The sequence below is a fragment of the Pempheris klunzingeri genome, chromosome 19 (genome assembly GCF_042242105.1).
Source record: "Pempheris klunzingeri isolate RE-2024b chromosome 19, fPemKlu1.hap1, whole genome shotgun sequence".
Lineage (NCBI taxonomy): Eukaryota > Metazoa > Chordata > Actinopteri > Acropomatiformes > Pempheridae > Pempheris > Pempheris klunzingeri.
The window spans coordinates 1,165,966-1,186,499 of NC_092030.1; the positions used below are offsets into that span (position 1 = coordinate 1,165,966).

At 45.7% G+C, this 20,534-nt stretch overlaps 1 protein-coding gene across 2 annotated transcripts; it reads left to right on the forward strand.

The window, feature by feature from the left end:
* The first annotated feature begins 867 nt into the window (after positions 1-867).
* slc27a4 (solute carrier family 27 member 4) lies at positions 868-20,255 on the forward strand. 2 transcript variants are annotated; one of them, XM_070850676.1, is made up of 15 exons: positions 868-962; positions 4,956-5,050; positions 8,769-8,930; positions 11,503-11,713; positions 11,973-12,156; positions 13,165-13,323; positions 15,750-15,819; positions 15,939-16,030; positions 16,722-16,831; positions 17,053-17,262; positions 17,567-17,693; positions 17,923-18,060; positions 18,160-18,324; positions 18,826-18,972; positions 19,898-20,255. In XM_070850676.1, the coding sequence occupies exons 2-15, from the start codon at positions 5,013-5,015 to the stop codon at positions 20,053-20,055; spliced, it is 1,971 nt and encodes a 656-aa protein (XP_070706777.1). In that variant the 5' UTR covers positions 868-962; positions 4,956-5,012; the 3' UTR covers positions 20,056-20,255. The 2 variants fall into 2 exon arrangements, with proteins under 2 accessions (XP_070706777.1, XP_070706778.1); XM_070850677.1 differs by lacking the exons at positions 868-962; positions 4,956-5,050 and adding an exon at positions 6,993-7,356 and having other exon boundaries at positions 19,898-20,254.
* The last annotated feature ends 279 nt before the right edge of the window (positions 20,256-20,534 follow it).

Here is a 20,534-nt window from a genome sequence, read left to right on the forward strand (position 1 = left end):
CTTTTACCTTACCCTTTGTAACTAAAAACACAACATGCGATATATTTATTATATATATATATATTATATATTTGAGTTATTTAGTCATTATTTATCCTTAGAAGCAGATGAAGACTTGGCTTTGAAGACCCAAATGTATGTTAATGGGGGCTACACTTTAATTAACTTAAGTCATAGGATGTGTCTATTGGCTGTTTGTGTGTGACATGTTGGAAAAGGGCTCAGTGCTGACAGACTAATTAACCATTAGGAACTTTGTGAGAGTTAAATTAAGCCACTTCACAGAAACGTTATTTTTCATACATTCTTTTTATCAAGTGAAGCAAATAATCAGTACTTTCCCTCCTCTCTCTGTTCAGAACTCCATCCTCAAAGTTCAGGAGAGTACACTCCAACTTCAAATCACCTGTAAGTGAGCCCCCTCCTCTGTCTGTAACACACACACACACAGATCCTATACGAGTGCCACATGTGCGTCCCAGTATCATGTCTGTCTGTTTTCCTCCTCACAGCTTCAAGTAAGCGAGAGTGCTAAAGTTAGCCCAGCAGAGGAGGTGGCAGAGCTGGAGAGGAGAAGAGAGCAGCTGGACACAGAGATCGCACAGCTGGAGGCCGAGTGAGTACAGCTGTGTGTGTGTTTGTCTTTGAGGTCCAACTTGAATGGTCTGAGTCGAGGTTAAGCATGTCAGTGAAGGATTAAGAGACAGGGAGTCCATCGTGTTGATGGTGTGATAATGCATGTGAGTTTTGTCAGTATTAATCAGACGTGCCTCTGTTTGAAATGTTCGTCTTTATTTGTATAAGTGTATAAGCATTTGCACAGATCTGCTTTTACATGAGACATGATGTGTGTGTGTGTTTCTTCAGGGGCTACAGGGTCGAGGAGCTGGAGCATCATATTGATATGCTGCATGAATACAATGACATCAAAGATATTGGACAGATGCTCCTGGGTCGTATTGGTAAGACGTTTCAGTCTAGTTTTTAGTTGTGTGTAAATGGCGAGTAGTTGTAGCTTAGGCCTGCAGAATTTACAACGCCAAGATAACATTTTTAAGGTCTAAATTTTAGGACTGAATATTGTGGGTAAGCTACATTAAAGGAATTGGAATGGGTCTAATTTTTCTTCTAAAGACTTTAGTGAACCGCCACAGTATACAGGTGATGCCCAACATGTCTGCTGATCACAGCAGCCATTTATTTATCGGACGCATCCTCTCCTCCCCCTGTAAGCTGCAGCCTTTTTCTACCCATGACAGATTAAGTCCAGTTATTTTCACCACACACACAAAATAGAGTTGCTAGATGACAGCTAACCAAAACAGTCAGTCGAATGAGTTGTCTGTCTGTCTGTCTGTCTGTCTGTCTGTGTGACTCATGTTTACACCTCTTGGCTCATTTATGATAAAACAGTGTGAACTCTCAACAGACTAGATGAGACATACAACAGTATGTCCTCTTCTGGTGTGATTTGGAGCAAAGAAAACAAACTGCACAAAGGTGTGATCAAATCCTTAAAAACCACTTAAAAGACTGAGAAGAATGTAAATAGAATAACTTACCACACTAGCTGTCACAGTCTAATACACAGTCTAATGATTGTTGGATGTGAATTTACCAATTAGATATTATAATAGGTATGATAGGTGTGTGCTCAAATCTACATTCAAGTGATTTAAATTGAAAAAACTTTATTTGTCCCCAGGGGGCAATTAAAAGGCACATAGAGCAGGCAGTGCAACAAACACATGTCATTGAAGGAAACACTTGAATCAGCTATTATCCGAGTAGACATTTCAGCTGTAGCTTGTGGGAAACGTGAACTAAAAACAAAAGGGCTGCGCTCAGTGTCTGGTTACAATATTTTTCAAACTACGTGAGATTGAAGCCACCAGAGGGCAACGGAGCAGTTTCCCTCTGTTGGCTGAGTCACAGGGTCAGGCCAGTCTTTCATTTGACTTTTGACAGTATTTACACAACGCTGATCATGTTTGCACTGTGATTGCACTGATCTGCCTGTAAAACATGCAATCTCATTAGATTAACCCTCACCCGAATTAAAGGTCAGGTTGAACTGCCTCTTTTATTTGAGCCAGCTTGAGTATACTTTGATTCCCACCTCATCTAGCTTAAATACAGCAGCCACTGGAAGCCCTTTACTTTCCTGTGTCCAGTCATATGTTGGATATCTGATGACTCATTTTGTTAAGACATAACTCAAATCACAGATGGGATAGTAGCTAGTACAACAGTGACACATGACTTTGCTTTCTCAGAGAGATCAGAAAGTTGTCTTGGTCTTTCACCTTGTCCCTAGCCTCTGTTTTTATAAATGTATTTAGTCATTGCACAGGCAAAATGAAATGGATGATGCACTGAACATGAAGGCCTCATTTCTTTACATTTACCTATTAAAGGGGAGGTTTTCTTGCCGTTGTGTCCTAGTTGTTGGGGACGAGATTTGGCTTCAAATTCACATCAGTGTAACGTCGGTTTCTGGATCCAAAGGGTCATTTTGTGGCTTCTGGTCACTCAGTAATAGTTTATTAAATCAGGAAGCACCATCCACCTGCAGATCTATGCCTTTGTAAAAAAGTCTTTCTTGGTTCTGGTAGTCCTGCCTTTCCATAGAAAAGATCAAATTCAAAAAAGGATTTTGGTAAGAAGAGTGGCAAGTATTGGAAAAGATAACGGTAGGAAACTGTTTTTTATAAAGGTCTGATTATTGTCAGCCAATATTTCAACCCTTAATAGTTGAAGTAGCTCCCAGATATATTAAAGGGGAAGTCCTTGTCAGGGATCTGATGTTCACTCTTTTATTCATTTTATGCCCTAATAAAAGTTCCAAAATCTGCGTAGCAGTTTAATTGTCTGGGTGGGTGGTAGATATCAGGTCAGACATGAACATAAAAGAATAAGGAAGGATACGTTATATCAAAGCATTCCTCGACTTAAACTGGCAGATTTAAGTGTGGCCAATGCAAATTCTTCTGCCTGCAACTTTTTATATTGTTGAATGTCAAGGGTCACACCAGTGTGAGGAAATGGGTTCCAGTGAGTGAAATGATGCAAGTCTGCATGTCCTCAAAATACATTCATCTGCTGCAACTGCTTGAGGTTGAGGAAGTGTGGAGGAGTTCACACATTTCACGCTGTCAGTGAGGTTTCGGTGCATCGCGGCCAAGTCACATTATGGTCTGAGCGTGTGTCATAACAAACACGACTTTTTACCTACTTTAACATGCACACGCTGGCGTGAGTGGTGTTAAATAAACATCTGGACATTCCCTGATTCAGCCTGCCGCTCTCTGTAAAGCTGCACGGATAGTTATACACCCTCTGAGTGCTCTCGTGTCACTTATATCCCACTTCTGTAGCAGCCTGTGCAGGAAAAGCTGGGAGATCTCTAATTTTAAACAAATACTGTGAGTTAAAAGCTGACTATCTCTTTAAATTCTCTCTCAGTACAGTGGAAAGTCAGGATGATAATGACCTCTTAGTGAATGGAGGTGGCGTTTCCCCTCTGACACAATGGCAGTCTTTCACATCACTTACGCACACGCACACACAATTACAATCTCTGTCTGTCATGCAGACACATACACACACACACACACTCTCACTGTTAACTGTCAAATACAAGCACATGCTATCATCCGCTCTTTCCCCCCTTCTGCACTCTCACGTACACACACACACACTTTCACAAAGAGAGTACACTTTAACAGTGAGTTGCTGTTGTGTGCTGTTATTCTGAGGGGGAGGAGACGGGTGGGCAGGCAGTAGAATGAGAGAGGAGACGAGGAGAGATGCCCTGCAGTACCCTCCAAACACAACTGTCCCTTTGTCTCTTACCTCTGTCTGTCTGTCTGTCCGTCGGACAACTTAAAGGTCATTGTCACAACTCTTAAGAAATATTTTTTTTCCCCCTAATTGGTGTTCACAAGTTTAGAGTCATTTATGTAGTCTCTGACTTTCCCTGAGCATGTGTTCAGTGACTGATGGAATGATGACTGTGTTTGTCTTTCCAATATAACGTGAAAAAGCAAATGCAAACAGATTTTGGGAACGAGACAGGAAAAAGTATAGTTTTGAAAGGAAACCTTGTGCTCCAGGGTGATGGTCGATCCAGCGGCACAAAGACTGTTGACAAACCAAGTGAAAAGACTGAGCCTCTCCGATGCTTCAGGCCTTCAGACACCCTTATTCCAACAGCCCTGCACGTACACACCTTTACAAACAAATATAATGTGCATGTAGGAGAAAGAGCTGCAGCACTTCAGGACTGAGCTCTTGTTTATTATCCCCAAGGCTGGTGAGAAGACCAGGTTAAGATATTTATATACGAGGGAGGAAATAAACAGACTTTTTTCCTGTTGATGTATCTCGTGTGTTTGTCTGCAGGTCAAACAGAGTCATAACTGATCTAATACTGACGTGAGATACAATCATTTCCAGCCCCGGCAGCATCCGACCAGCACAGCACATTAGCATCCTATAGCAACAAATGCTGCAGCTTTGTGAGCCCCGTCCATAGGAAAACACAGGCCAAGCCAGCGGGTCTCTGTGTCAGGCTCAGCCCGGCACGGCTCAGCATGGCTTGGCTCTGCATGCTGTAAGAGGCAGAGGTCCAGCTGACGGGGCTGAATTGTCAGATATGTTAGGTGTCGTGTAGGAAGCACGGTTCATTCATGAGGCCAAGGATGATTTTAAACTTCAGGCTGCAGTCAGAGTGTGTGTGTGTGTGTGGAGCACAGATGGTGAGACGTCTGCTTTGTTTTTCAGCAGCGGCCGTATCAAACCCTTTTGAGCCGTATGTTTAAAGCGATTCGTCTGAATGGTGCTGTGATCGTGGTCTGTTCAGTGTTTTGAGGACTGTTTGAAAAGTAGACCGGAGGGAGTTGACCCTGTAATCTGCCAGAGGGGCCTTACCCCCACTTTGCTCTGTGTTGCAGCTGCTCTGAGGGGGACCACCACGAGAGATCTCTACGGCCACTTTGGTCTGGAGCTCCATGACTGAAGAAAAACAAGGACTGCAAAAAATACAGCGGTGAGAGTGACTCCTCAGACCGGGAGGAGGATGGCCCTCTGTACGATGCTGCTCTCAGCTCTTTGCAGAGGGAGATGAAATTACCAAGATGTTTAAAATAAGCCGGCTACTCGGACCATTAACTGAAGGCTGCGACAGAAAACAGACGCTTATACGGCATTATATTCTTGGCTTTGCAAAGAATATAAATGCTTTAGAGACTCCTTTGACAGGACCTGTTTTGTTTTTGACGTTTGAGCTTAAATCGAATTTGGAACCAGTACACATGCTGGCAGTTATTATTTCTGACTTTGAGAAGAGGGAATGCTGGAGTGTCCACTTAAAGTGTCAAATAAAACATTCAAAATGCTTGTATGCACTCAGAGCACAGCGTGGAAACTCACAAGAGTTCAATCGTAGCTACAGTATTTCGTTTGGTGAAACCGTGGAGCTGAAGTGTGTCAGACGGTATCAGCACCCTCCACTTATTGAAGTAAACGCATGCATTTATCTGAGTGAAAGTGGAACTGTTAAAAAGTGTCCCACCCACCAGAAATATTATCAAACTCATGTACAGCTTCCTGTCTGTCTCCACGGGATCGTCTGAGAGTTTAGCTTCACAGAAAGGGTTGGATTCCTGCTTCCTTTATTAAGAAAACGTCCCCAGTGCAGGTCTCTTTGCCGGAAATGTTCAGCACACTTTAGTCACTGGGCAGAAAACAGAGCAGAGGCTTAATACACTGGGTGTGCCCTTATCTGTCTGAGAGGCACTGATAGTGTGTCTTCTTGGACTGATAGCGGCAGAGGACTTCTGAAGATGCTCCATCTATTTGACTGTGTGGAAAATAATGAGTGTATGAGTGTGTGTGTGCTCTTTTATCTCTCATCCACAGGTCAAAGTTGATCCTGGTTTCTTATCTGTACATCTCCTATCGTTCGGTTTACAATCTCACACACCGGGGTCAGCGTGGTGCGTACAGCACGGCCCGTCCACGGCCCAGAGGATAGACACCGATCAAGGGGCTCACTTGCTAAACTGTGACTTTTATCCCAGTGGTCTTAGCAGATGCAGTCAGCTGTGTGAAAATGGGTTAAATGTGACATATTTTGCCAGAGTTAACAAATGAGCGTGTCTTCATCAGAGCTCTCTAATTCCACTGGGAAATAACCTTTAGTTAACCTGCAGCAGTGTGTTATAGTACTGATTATGCAACGAGCTTCCTGACATGACGCACTGCTGTGATGATCAGTGTGTGAAGTGTCAGTCGACTTGTGTCACTCTCTTCTTGACATAAAGTCACTTTCGTTTAAAATAAAAAAAAAAGTCCCCAGGATGTGGTTGTTGAACAGCCACAGAGGGTTGGTACATCATCCTGCACACTAACCGCCACCTGACCCTGGAGCCCACATATTATTTCAGTATATGTGAACCACATGTACAGCACTTTCACATGTGCAAAGCTACTGCAGGTTATTAGTTGAACAGATGCCAGTTTCCTCCTCCAGCTCACAGCTGATGTAGCGTTTGGTTGCGGTGAAAACCTGCAGGCTGGAGGCTAACGGCGTTTGGTTTTCATTGGCCCACGGTGGCACATGATGATGGTAGAGTCCGGCTTCTGTCTGGCACCCTGCTCTCCCTCATAGCTCGCTCCTCCGCGGGTCCTCTCCCCGCAGTGAGGCGCGCTCTCCGGGCAGAGGCACGGCGCGCTCCGGCCACACGGTCCGGCATCGGGGCCTCGTCTCTGCCGGGTGGAAACTCGCTGTGTGTCGGCAAGCAGGCAGGGCCGCACCGCATTTCCTCCTCACCAGTGCCGCAAACCCCGCCCCTGCCGGATGGGAGGTTTAAAAATCCTCCGTCCCGGATTGGCGCAGACGCCCGTCCGTCAGCGCTTATTCGTGATACACTGACGGGACGCTGACGGCGATGGGCGGGCGCAGCTAAGAAAATTATAAGGTCATTTGAATTACGCTTGCTAGCGAGCTTATCGGCTACAATGAGCCCAGAAATGATATCAGTGAGTGTGACAATGAACGGATGATGATCGCGGGGGCAAAGTCGACGCGCACAGCCAGGCGAATTTAGTGCGGACGCGCCGGAGGAGAGGAGCAGCAGCCCGCTGCGCCGCCGTATTAACAACAGGAGGGGATCCCGGTGCGTGTGTCCGAGTCTCTGTGCGTTTCTGTGAAGCCTCTGTCAAGCCAGGCGAGGAGCGGAGGGGGCGACCAGGCTGGCCCATAAGCCGATCAAGGCGGAATTGGACACGACGAGTTTCACGTCTGGGATTTCTGCGCATCTACATGCTGTAACGGCGCGAGCCAGGTGAAAGGTATGTGAGCCAACAAAAAAAAAAAAAAAAAAAAAACGGTCATCAGCAGCCACAGCCCGAGCTGACCGTGCGTCCACCTCCACGGAAGGGTCCGGCTCACACGACTCCATTGTCCTCTGTCAACCTTGTGGGCGATCGACCCACTGACGGGACTGGAGAGGCGGCTCCACGCGTTAATATGAGGCGGCTGCTCTCGGTCCACTACGGGTGATTTGTGTGAACGTGGAGGCACAATGAGCATGCCCCTTCCTCCTAAAACAGGCTGCTGCTGCTGCTGCTGCTGTCACACTGTCCATCCGCTTCCTTGCTAAGCCGATGCGCGCAATACGCTGCGCATCCTGCCTCCCCGGCGCGCCTGTCACCATGATTCCCCACATCAGGTCAGCCCGGTAAACGTGCTCCAGCCGGGCTTCGGTCTGGAGGCCCAGCCTGCGCACATGGCCCAGTGGTGAGGCGTAGTCTAACCGGCCGTGGGCTGAGCCTCTCTATCATTTCCCCATCCACTACCGCAGTGTGATGCTACGCGCCTTTTAAATTTCCGGGTGCAGCAGCAGCAGCAGCAGCAGCGAATGGTGAAGCTTTTCTTTTTTTCTGACTGTGAGGTGGCTTCTGCCCTCTCAGAGCTGTGCCTCTGCCCTGACGTGTGATAAATCCTCTCCTGTCGACATTCACAGTCATGTAATCGTCCACAACAAGCCGCGTTTGACCACAGTGCGTCTTTGAAGCAGCAGCAGACTTGTTGAGCTGCTGCGACCATCACAGCCACATGCAGTAAACATCTACTCAGCATCTTGGCTGCAGGAAAAGAGGCTGCACTGTCATAAAGCAGAAATCTCCCAGCTGATCCATGATGATAGATAGAAATAACACCCCTGCAGTGTTTTTCTTGCAGGCTAATGAATAGATAATAAGCAGTCCTGTAAACTTATCCCTCACCGCTTTAGGATCATCTTCCTGGTGGCACTCAACACCAATGTCAACACAGGCTGTCCTCTGCTGTTCTCAGCTGTCACCATACACAGTCTGCTTTCAGTTGGGTTTCTCCCAAGGCCTCAGCGCCGCCGGCTTCATTCACCCGCCAGGCAAAAGAAAACTCAAGGATTTTTCATCAATTCTGCCCATGTGACAAACTATAGGGCACTCCAATGTGTGCATGTGTGACCAAAGTGTTTGTGTGTTAGATGCTAATGATCATTACAGTATCATATGTGTAACCTCTTCCTCCTCTATTACAGACACTCAGCCAGAGCTCAGTCAGTGGAATGAAATGTGTAAACACAAGCAAAAGAAGATAAAAGTCTAAAGTGGTTGGCTTGAGATGGGTTTTTTTGCTCTCTCTAACCACATGTAACCTCCCTCCTACATGTTTGGTCTGAAATGTTTGTGTGTTGTGTGTGTTTGCATTCTTTTAGGATGATGCGTCTAGCGTGTTGCACGGCCCTGCTGTTTGTGCTGAGGCTGCTGGTGGGCCTGCCTTGGTACCAGGTTGTCCCAGCCATCCTGATCTTCTACCTGGGAAGCGGAGGATGGAGCTTCCTGCAGATTTTTGCCAAAACAGTTAGCAGAGACTTGCAGTAAGTCAAGGGATCGTGTGTGTGTGTGTGTGTGTGTGTGTGTTTGCATGATTCCAGTCTTAATGAAACCTAGCAAACCCACAGAACTTGAATATTCATGTTCCTCCGAGCAAAACTAGTGCTTCTGAATAGTTTATTTTTCTTCCTTTCCTCTCTTTTTTGTTGCTGTACTGTCTGCTGTCAAAGGGAGCTACAGGACTGTATTCTCACAGTGACACATCTTCTTTTTGTTTTGGCTCTACATCCTGGAACATTGGACCTGAAGTGAAACAATGACTGCGCGGGTGAAGTGCTGACTTTCAGCTTTAATCACAGCGTGTTAACATCCAGATTGGGTGAACAGTGTTGGGACAGGAGCCCAATCATGGTCTCAATGTACTGCTAAAAATTGGGGCAGTCACAGCCCTTCTGCTGTATGAAAGGGTCATAATTCCCACGATATCCGTTCAACGTGAATGGGAGAGGAGCTAAAAGTCCCTCTGTCCAATCCAAAGCCCTGGATACACAGCCAAAGCAATATTAAATGTGTCACTGTCCCAACAATAACAGGCACCTCAACAATCAAAGGTCCTTAGAAGTCAGATAAAACAAGATGTTGGACATCCAGTAATACATCTGAGCACATTGGAGTTTCTAATCAGTGGGCATGAAGCCACATGTCACTGAGAATCACAATAGAAGGATCATAAATGTTTGCTCAGATCAGTGGAGAGAGCAGGTCTGTTGATCGCCTGTTGACAGAATGAAACGATGATATCGACTCACAGTGATGCACAGAAATGTTGTCTGGGTTAATTATTAAAGCAACTACGACCAGAGTAAATAACATTAAAATCAGAGTTTCATTACTGTAGAAAGCCTTCTGTTGTAACACCACATCAGTTTGATTATTCACCCTTTGGTTTTGCTTGTTCCTTTGAAAGCAGCCCTTTAAAGTCCTGAAGCCCCCCCCCCCCCCCCCCCCCCCTGGATTTCAATGCAAAAAAGGCTGATGTTCCTGTCATGCTTGTTTTAAAACCTGAAATATTTCAGACAGAACAATAGAGGGGGAGGGGGAGGAGCAGGTCTGTTAACCGTCTCACCTAAAGCCAATATTTACAGTAGGGTGGGGGGGGTTACCATGGTAATTGGTTTGTGGTTAACTTCCTTTTTTATCCTCAATAGTTCCACTAATAGCAAACCAGAAAGTTGCACGATGGGTTTTTATGACTCCTCCAAAAGTGACCCGGCCAGCAGCGATGAGCGCTCGTCTTCAACCCCTCATGGACAAAAGTGTTTCCTATTGGTTAGAGAGACAAAGACAACAGTTTAATGTTAAAGACATACCTTTGCCTCCTCTACCGAGCTGGGATCACCTGCTCCATAACTGCAGGCCTGACTCTGTTATTTGTCTCCGTTTTGAGTCTCAAGGTTAAATATCCATATCTGACCCTGTCAAAGCAGTAAACTCAAAGTCCTATTGTGTAACGTCTGCGACAGGGTGCAGGTATTTACCCCACGAGAAGCACTACGGCTCACATCTTAATGCCTCTTATGAACTAAACCAGCCTTTAATGTGCACATTTGTGTGCCTGCGGACTCCAGTGACTGTCGCTGGGCGGTTTAGTGGGCGTGAAGCATCTGTGTTTGCTAGCATTGGTTGTAAATTGAGGTTTTTTTTTCTTAATGGTGCCGTTTGTTGCCACTGTGAAGCTCTCAAGAAACCAGCATTTCAAATTGTAGAATATCAGATTTATTATGGATCACTCAGCTAACAGCAGGCCAGCTTCATAAGAGGGTATCTTAACAAAAGAAATGACACAGGATGGAGTCCGTGTAGCTCCGCTGTTGCAGCAGAATGAGCTCCAAACGTCTGCTCCATCAAGAAACTAACTCCTTGTGTGGCAATAAAGATATTATCACCACCACAATCTGATCCGTCATGTCAATCAGCCAGATTAGATTGTTACTATCATTGCTGAGGACAATATCACTATCTGTATCTTTGCGCCATGAATCTAAATTATCAAGTGAGATCCCTTCACTTAGGCAGACTTTGCCCCCTGGAGCCGCCCAGCCATCTGTGGCCGGGTTTAAGTGGTGAACTTAAGATGTGGATGAGCTTCAACGTGTTTTTGCTTCTAACATCAAATTACTATGAATGACAGAACGAGTGTTTCTCTGTATTTTAGCCCCTTAGCTACAAGTTAGGAACGCTGCATATCACTGCTGACCATCACCCAAAGAATATCCAAGGTTTTTAGTTTGATTTCTCCCCAGTCAGTCCATACATGTCACCATGAGCATTCAGTTAGCTTGATATTTCTGTAAAAGTCGTGTTAATGTTGCTGACATGTGCCAAACGGACACCTTTTAGCTCAAGAACAATAAGAAAATCAGTGTGAAAGCTGCTGTTGCTTGGGATGGCTGGCAGTACTGAAAGTTAATGGGCTAAAACAACACAAAACCAATGACACGGTCTCCTGGTGAAGTGGATCAGGTTTTACGTCAAAGAGCTCGTGGTGCTCCTTACAGGAAGAGTTACTTTAACACTCTGTTACTCCCTTAACAACGTTTTGTCTTCCTCCTCCAGTGCGGCAGGCGTGTTATTGCGGGTAAAGATGAACGTCCGGCGCCACCTCAGAGAGAAGAACACTATTCCCAAGATCTTTGCTGAGACGGTGCGCCGCTACGGGGACAAAACGGCGCTGATCTTCGAGGGGACCGGGGAGAGGTGGACCTTCAGACAGCTGGACGAGTTCTCCAACAGAGTGGCTAACCTGCTGCTGGAGCGCGGCTTCAGGGTGGGTCTGCAAAACAAAAGAGTCCAGACAGAATAAGGACAGAACACATTTGTGGCAAATTGATTGTCCTTATTGGGTATAATATGGCATGATGAGGCCACTGCAAATAATTAAATCTGATCTGTAAGTGAATTCACCCTCTGGGGAATGGTGGAAAAACAATCAATAGTGTGAATCCACCCAATAAATGTTTTATTTGTGTTTTGGAAAACGAGAGAGACTCGCGTTAAGTCCCGTCTTTGACCGTTTCCGTCCTCAGGATGGCGACGTGGTGGCTCTCTTCATGGAGAACAGGTCCCAGTACGTGGGCCTCTGGCTGGGCATGGCCAAGATCGGAGTGGAGGCTGCTCTTATCAACTTCAATCTGAGACTAGAGGCCTTGGTCCACTGTGTCACCATCTCCAATGCCAAGGCTGTGGTGTTTGGCTCGGAGCTGACTGATGGTAAGAGGATGGGGGGGGTTGTTGTGCTTCCTCCTCGACGAGAGAGGTAAGTGGTGGAGTGGTGCAGGGAGGAGAAAACAGAGGGCATAAAAGATAAATGGAGGAGGCGTCTTCAGTATCAGGCAGTGGGGCTTTAAATGGCTGAACAGGCAGAAGGGAAGGAGGAAGGAGGAGGGTGGTGCAGAAATGTCTCTGTCATTCATCTGCAGTGTTCAGGGAGTGAGTTGGTCAGAGAAGAGAACTGAGCAGTATTGTTAGTAGAGTCTCTAGTTACTCTAATTTCAGCACATAAAACAATTAAATGTCTCTGTTTTCCTCCCACTTAATACAGCTCATATCTGTTATATTGATTAATAGCCAAACCAATTAGTTGCCAAGCAACCGTTCCATGTGCAGCTATTAGTCGTATTTGTACAACTAATTATCTGTTATAATTCCTAATCTACTAACCCGCTGTGTTTTATTCAACATGCTTGTCAGTGCTCATTAGACTAGATAGAACAATAGAACATTGCAGCAGCGTAGTAGAAGATCAAACCTAAAATTTTGATCTATTTCACCTTTGGGTCCCTGGCCAATCTGAAAAGCCCTGATCTCACCAGCTTTAAAGGCTGAATGCGTTCTGAGCTGGACGCTGTGGGATTGATGGAGCGCTCTCTGTATTGGATCCTGGACTTCTTCATGTGCTTTATGCCTTTAAGTAATTGGAAACGCAGGCCAGAGTCGAGCCAGGAGCATTACAGCACCAAGCCAGCATGACACGAGGCTTTTAGATTAACACACACTGACCGTTTCTTTTGAGGGGAAAGTATGATTCTTCTGTCTGCTTCACTCCTCTTTTCTCTCCACCTGACACCCCAAGTTATTTAAACCTGCTCTGCTCTTCTCTGTCTGTACTAATCCCACTGTATTATGGTGCTTAGTGTTGCACCACCTGACGTCCTCTTGCAGTCTGGATGGACGGAGGAACGGCTCTGACGTGCTGTGATGTGTTTCTGCCTCTTGCAGCGGTGTCTGAGGTCCACAGTTCAATGGGGAAGGCGGTGCAGATGTTTTGTTGTGGAGACATGGACCCCAAACGAGTCCCACAAGGAACCGAGTGCCTCGAGCCCCTGCTGGCTGACGCCCCGTCTCACCTGCCGAGACATCCACAACGCTGCTTCACAGGTGAGAGCGCCACGCCGCCCCCATAACCAACGCTCCAGATAGATCAGACAAAAAGTTCTATTAAGTGATATTTTAACTGGTTTAATAAGAACTCAACCAACGGTTCATGTCCTGATCATCAGTGATTTTAAAAACAGCTCCGCTCTGACTCTTAACGAAGCAACGCAGCACTTTCCAAAAGTCTCATTCACTGATAGTCTGGCAGCACAGACCAGCCGACAAGTGGGGAGAAATACGACTCCCAGTCAAATCACAAACAAATCGATCAAGTCTTAGAGTTGGTACATTTTAAATGACCGATGCTATTTGGGCTTGTTGTTAGAGAGTTTTGTGTTTGATGTGTCCTTTCTTTTATATCTTATTATTTTGACTCAGACTATGATCTTTTCCTAAACTGCAACTGAACACTGATAATAATAAACTGAAATATGTCGGTTAGCAAAGTCTACAAATAAATACATTAAATAAATGACCTATTTTGCAGGTGGTCTCTCACAGTGTCCTGAACCTAAACCGTTAACTCACATCCTCTACGGCAATTTATTTGTCTTTTTATTTCATTCATCGCTCTTTATACTGCGTGACAAGGCGAGTGGAAAAAGCCTCTGGCTATTTGTACCCAGGTGCAAACAGACATACACTTTCAGTGCTGATTACTTTAAATATTACTGTTTTAATGGCGTTTAATGTATTTATGGCTGCAAATAAAAACAGAGCCAGACTGAAACTGTAATTAATTAATATTCTAGTTGAGTAAAAACCTTGTTTAATTATTCATTTGATGCTAATAAGAGAAATGAGAGAAATTATTATGAACCAGACTTCTCTCTTTGTACTGCTGGTTACTGAGAGCTCATCGTCGGAGCTTAAACAGGTTGCTGGTGGGTCAAACGGAGAACAAATTGAATCCACTTTGTTAATAATTAAGTCCTCTATTTTATTTGTAAAACCCACTATCTGCTCAGCACTTCTGTCAGTGGAGCCTTGGTTCAGATCAGAAAACCTGCTACAGAGTTTTTACAGTTTTTAGTGACCGACTCCTTCGTTTAGCAGTCACTCCATCCACAGAGATAATCGTTCAGCTCTTAACGACAAATCGAGTCATACCTGCTCACTCCGTCTCTGTAACACTGCATGTGATCTCTAAAAGCCTCACAGGCTGCTGCAGCAGTAAAACCTGTGACCTTTGGTCACGTTCAGTGTCTCTGCTGATCCTGACAGATTGCGGCCTGAATGCACCACGAATTATGTGTCTTTATGACCACATGGGAAGGACTGTTTCTTATCACATTTTGAATTATATACTCCACAAATAAAAGTACGAGCTCTTGGTTTGTCTCAGCTGGTCACAATCACCCTGTTCTGCGCCGCATTCACTCTCCTCCATGTTTGTCTGTGTTGCACTTGTGCAAATTTCCTGCCTGCGTCCGCACCGTGTTCATACACACTGAGATAATCAGAAAGTTTGAGGAGTCTGAAGGATTTAAAAACACAAGAAGCGTAACATGAAGATGGAATATTTAAGATTTAGTGTCATCTGAACGCAGCTTCAATGGATGACATTGGTAGAAAATAGTGCAGAATTTTAAACATTCCTTCATTTAACATGTCATAATATCTTGTGCTTTTAAATGTTTCTGGCTCCTCAAACTGTCTGATTATTTCCAGGTTTACATGAAAATACAAGATGTTTGATATTGGACTGTATTTATAACAGTAATATCACACAGGACCATGTGAGACGAGCGTCCGACAGCTTCAGAGGTGATTAGACAGATTAAACAGTGTTTGCAGAGTGAATATAAGTGAGCAGCGCTGCACTGAGACGCTGCTCGTCCCACACGGCTGATTTGTTAACGCCAAAGGACTCGGTGAAGGGTTTGAGGTTTGTACATGAGTACAACGGCCCCCATGATCCACGTCTCTATCTGTTTATCAGAGTTCAAAAGTGTGCTTCAGTGTTCAGCAGTGCCTGGAGTTTATTACAGATAAAACCAGTTTAGAGCCGGAGCACCAAGTCCAAACACTTTATGAAGCCAGGGACACAAGCACCACAGCACCCTCCTTACACGTCACACGGTGTCCCTGAGAGCAAAATAGGGACTTTATGGTCTAATTTTCACTGTATTTATTCTGCCTCCATCATTCAGTGCTGCGACTTTGTCAAAATGAGCTTCAGCAATCAAAGCCGTGAATGGGCCCTGATTAAGGATCAAAGCCGAGCATTTACACTCCTGCACAGCTAATCAGAGGACGAGCGTTCAGTCAAATCAGCACATTTCAACATGACAGAGCCTTCATTTTCAAGCACTCGCAACCAGGCAGCGGCACACACTCAGTTATCTGTGTGTGTGTGTGTGTGTGTGTGTGTGTGTGTGTGTGTGTGTGTGTGTGAGCTCACTGTTCCTCTCTGTTGTCTGTTTCAGATCGCCTGTTCTACATCTACACGTCAGGAACCACTGGGATGCCGAAAGCTGCCATTGTTGTGCACAGCAGGTAGGAAGGAGCTGATGCGTGCGGCTTTCATGTGTAGAGTAAACACTGAGAGAAACACATGAGACCTGTTGGTTTTGTTTTGACTTATTTTACTTTCCTCCCTTGCCCTGCTCTTTCAGGTACTACCGCATGGCAGCCTTGGTTTATTATGGCTTCAGGATGACACCCGATGACGTGCTGTATGATTGCCTTCCACTCTACCACTCTGCAGGTAAAACTATAACTGTGTGGAATTAAAGCTTAGATTTATAGTTCCAGTATGCAGCCATGTGAAGTTCCTGATAATGTTCAGCTTAAATGAACTAGTTAAAAACTGTGTCCAGTCCGAGGTAGTGATGCTGATGTTTACCTGTGTCTTTGAACGGCTCTTTTCAGGCACACATTTAGTTTTTGAACGTTCTGAATTTGCTCTGCTAACAGAAAAGCCACAGACGAACAAGATCTGGTTTAACATGTGCTATTTTAAAGAAAGAAGAAGAAGAAGATGCATGCTGTTGCTTTTATATTTTTACATATTCTGGTGCCTGATTGACTGGTAGATATAAAGAATTGGTCCAGTAGACGGTGAGCAAGCCACAGAAAGGATCCCTACAGAGAGAGACCTGGAAGATCCTTCTGGTTTAACCACAAACAGCCGTTATATCGCTCTCTGCACACACACCAGACTACATTCACTAAAACAGTCAGTTTGTCATCAGTCAGTTTGTGTTGTGCTTGTGTTGTTGTGTGTTACACAAATATTGTGTTGGATCCAGTCGAACCCTTTAAAACACACACAAGTCACAAACCTCACCAAACTAACTGATGTAGACGGCAGTAGAGCGCAGCAACTACTGTGTGAAATACCTGTTTTCATTGAAGCCAGCCTTCTGTGTCCCTGACAACTATGTCTTTGTGTGCAGGTAACATTGTGGGAGTGGGCCAGTGTATAATACACGGCATGACTGTAGTCATCAGGAAGAAGTTCTCTGCCTCGCGTTTCTGGGACGACTGTGTCAAATACAACTGCACTGTAAGCATGATGTGGAGTAGCAGCCACAATCTCACAGTTTCACTCAGAGTCTTTCCTGACGCTTTCTAATGATATATAATCTCAAGATTTAATGTTATTCTTCAGCTAATCTCCTTGAATCCCTTTTCATTACTATAAGCTTGGTATTAAGTCAGTAGTTAGTCAGTTCTTTGGCCCCTAACTTCTGTTTCCTCACCACGTCCCGCTCCGTTCTCCCCCAGATTGTGCAGTACATTGGTGAGATCTGCCGATACCTGCTGAACCAGCCTGTTCGGGACACGGAGCAGCAGCACCGGGTGCGCATGGCTCTGGGCAATGGCCTGCGGCAGTCCATCTGGGAGGAGTTCATGAACCGCTTCAACATCCCCCAGATCGCAGAGTTCTACGGAGCCACAGAGTGCAACTGCAGCCTGGGCAACTTCGATAACAAGGTGGGAAAGTGTCCTGCAACAAAGGCCCGATGATGCTTTTTCTGTTTGTTTGCTTAAATTGGCGTCATTGAAATGAAGTACCCTCTTCTGAAAGCTGTAAGACTGCCACCACCCACTCAAGTCCTTCCACCGGGGAGATTCACATTATGTCCAAGTGCTTTTCTCTTTTCTGCTCTGCTCTGAAATCCTCTTCATTTTAAGCCCTCTGTTGTTCTTAAAACGTTGCTTGGACCATATCTGTCTTTCATTTTCTTCACGGCGCTGAGAGCTTTGTGGTTGCTGATATTTTCTGTTTGTGCTCTAGGTTGGAGCGTGTGGCTTCAACAGTCAGATCCTACCCTTCATCTACCCCATCAGACTGGTGAGGGTTGATGAGGAGACCATGGAGCTCATTAGGGGACCCGACGGCGTCTGTATCCCCTGTAAACCTGGTAGGTTTACTGAACACACACAATAAACTCTAGGAGCATACACGACTGCAGCAGAGAGCCTGTTGTCTCTGACTGAGAGTCCAGGGTTTGTAGATCCAGCTCAGCCAAAGAAAAGCCTGAATATGTTGAACTGGCTTGGTAGTCCAGCCGTCTGACGGAACTCAAACTATCCACTCTGAGGGTGAAAACGCCCCTCATACACTCAGTAACTCCTCTGTTCTCTGTTTAGGCGAGCCTGGCCAGCTAGTCGGCAGGATCATTCAGAACGACCCTCTCCGGAGGTTTGACGGTTATGTCAACCAATCAGCAACCAGCAAGAAGATCGCTAACAGCGTCTTCAAGAAGGGAGACAGTGCCTATCTTTCTGGTGAGCCTCACGCACACACACACACTGTAGCATTGTCAGAGTTATTCTCTGTTCTCCACACCGACTAACGGACTCTGATCTTCTGCCGCCGCTCACCAGGCGATGTGTTGATCATGGACGAGTGCGGCCACATGTACTTCAAGGACCGCACGGGAGACACTTTCCGCTGGAAAGGAGAGAACGTCTCCACGACCGAGGTGGAGGGGACGCTCAGCCGGCTGCTAGACATGAAAGATGTAGTCGTCTACGGAGTGGAAGTGCCAGGTAAAGTGATTACATTCAGATTAGAAAGGTGTTTTGGTGAAAGCGGTGACTGCAGCGTGCACAGACAGATGAATGTAGATGGACTCTGGACTGTGTTTAATACCGTCCTGTCGTTATTACTGCTGCAGTATCTTGTCTTACTCTCGACTCAGTGTGACATGAAATGAATTATGCCGATTTTGAATGTCATCACTTATAAAGCTGAGGCTCTGCAGGCTGAGTGACACCAAGAACAAATCACAGATGCCACTTTGCAGCCGCTGTGATTAGATTAAGTAACGTTATTAATCGCCGAAGGGGGAAACTCGTCCGACAAATAACACGACACAGAGGACGGCCCGATCACAGCAGGCATGTGAAAGACACTTTCTGCTGGAGAGGACAAACTATCAGATATTCCAAAAAGACATGAGTGCTGCTGTAAAACAATGTGTTAATGTGTGGATGGTTTAAACGTGTGAAGATTCAGACTCTGACGTGGCCGTCTCTCTGTGAGCACAGGAGCAGAGGGAAAGGCTGGAATGGCAGCCATCGCCGACCCGGCTCAGTCCACCGACCTGGAGAAGTTTGTGAAGGACATGGAAAAGGCTCTCCCCCCGTACGCCAGACCTGTGTTCCTCCGCTTCCTCCCAGAGGTCAACAAGACGGGTAAACCACTCTTTTCATGCCGTTTGTCTTAAAGAATAAAGTCAAAAACATTTCAGAGGCTGATATAGTTTTGTTTCTGTGCAAATGAGTTCAGAGCAGCGGTGTGACGGTAGTGTGCACCTCAGTACGTCTTCAGCAGAGAAGTGACCAAATGACAAAAATGTTGTTCTACATGTTTAGTTTTTCCAACTCTGACTGTAACAGTTGAAACACTCCCGTACTGACACACAGTCGGTAAGAAAAAAGAATAACGAATGCACTAAACGTGTGCAATAGATGTCAGTATGGCTCCATCGTGAACATCGTCTGACCTGCTGATAAACTCAGGACACAATACTTTTATAGCATTAGTTATTTATAGCACTGGTTCTGTCTTTGGCACCGTGTGACTTTGCAGACAGAGGCTGCTGCCTGAGCGCTGCAGGGAGAGGGACTCATCTTCTGTCTCGTTCTGCTTTCCTACACATCCGGATGATGCTGTCCTTAATGACATGTTTCAAGTGTTTCCAGAGGCTTCAGCTCAACGATGTTGGCTCTCCGTTTAATCGTTTGCTGGGGAAGGCAATCGAGAACCGAATCAAATCAAAATCAAAGGCCTCTAATGCTTTTTCTCACAGTAGCACGTTTCACAACAGTGAGGTCAGACTCGTGTGGCATAGAGCGAGGGGAGCAGTCCAAAGTCTGGGCTATTTCCATTTCCACTGGGGTGAAAGCAACACATATACAAGTAGTGGACAGATACAGGCTGTTTTGAAGGTGATTGTTTTGGCCACAGAACGTCCTGTAGCGAAGGGTTCGAGCAGCATCACGGCTCCAGCTTGTGAAGGAGCTCTGATTTAGACCGTGAACACTTCTGACTGAACAGTGGTGTGTGTTGGTGGCAGTCAGACAGTAAATTCTTACATAATGTTTCCTTTTCTTTCAGGAACGTTTAAGTTTCAGAAGATGGAGCTGCGTCGGGACAGCTTTGACCCCAGCGTGGTCTCAGACAGACTGTACTTCCTGGACTCCAGCAGAGGGCGCTATGTGCAGCTGGACGAGGAGACTTACCGCTCCATACTGTCAGGGAAACACAAATTGTGATGACCAGGCTGACCACAACATGTACACACACACACACACACATTTACACACACACACACACACACACACAGATACAGAGAAGAAGACAATATTGTGTGACCAGGATATCAGAGTGCAGGACTTTGTCCCCACATACACAAATAATAAAAACTATAGCCATACACACTCCATATGCACCCACAATCCAAAGCCAACACATTAACACACACACACACACACACACACACACACACACACACACACACACACACACACATTGTATTACCGAAACCACTTTGCTCTTTAAAATCCCTAAAAACAGACTTATGCACGCCGTACACACACACACACACACACACACACACACACACACACACACGTGGCACCACTCCATCCATCCCTCCTGCGATCTCCCCGGCAACTCCTCTCGCTACCTCAGCAAACACGGAGAGGCACAAACCCAGTGACCAGGTCTGCTTGGTAACTTGAAGCCACCCTTC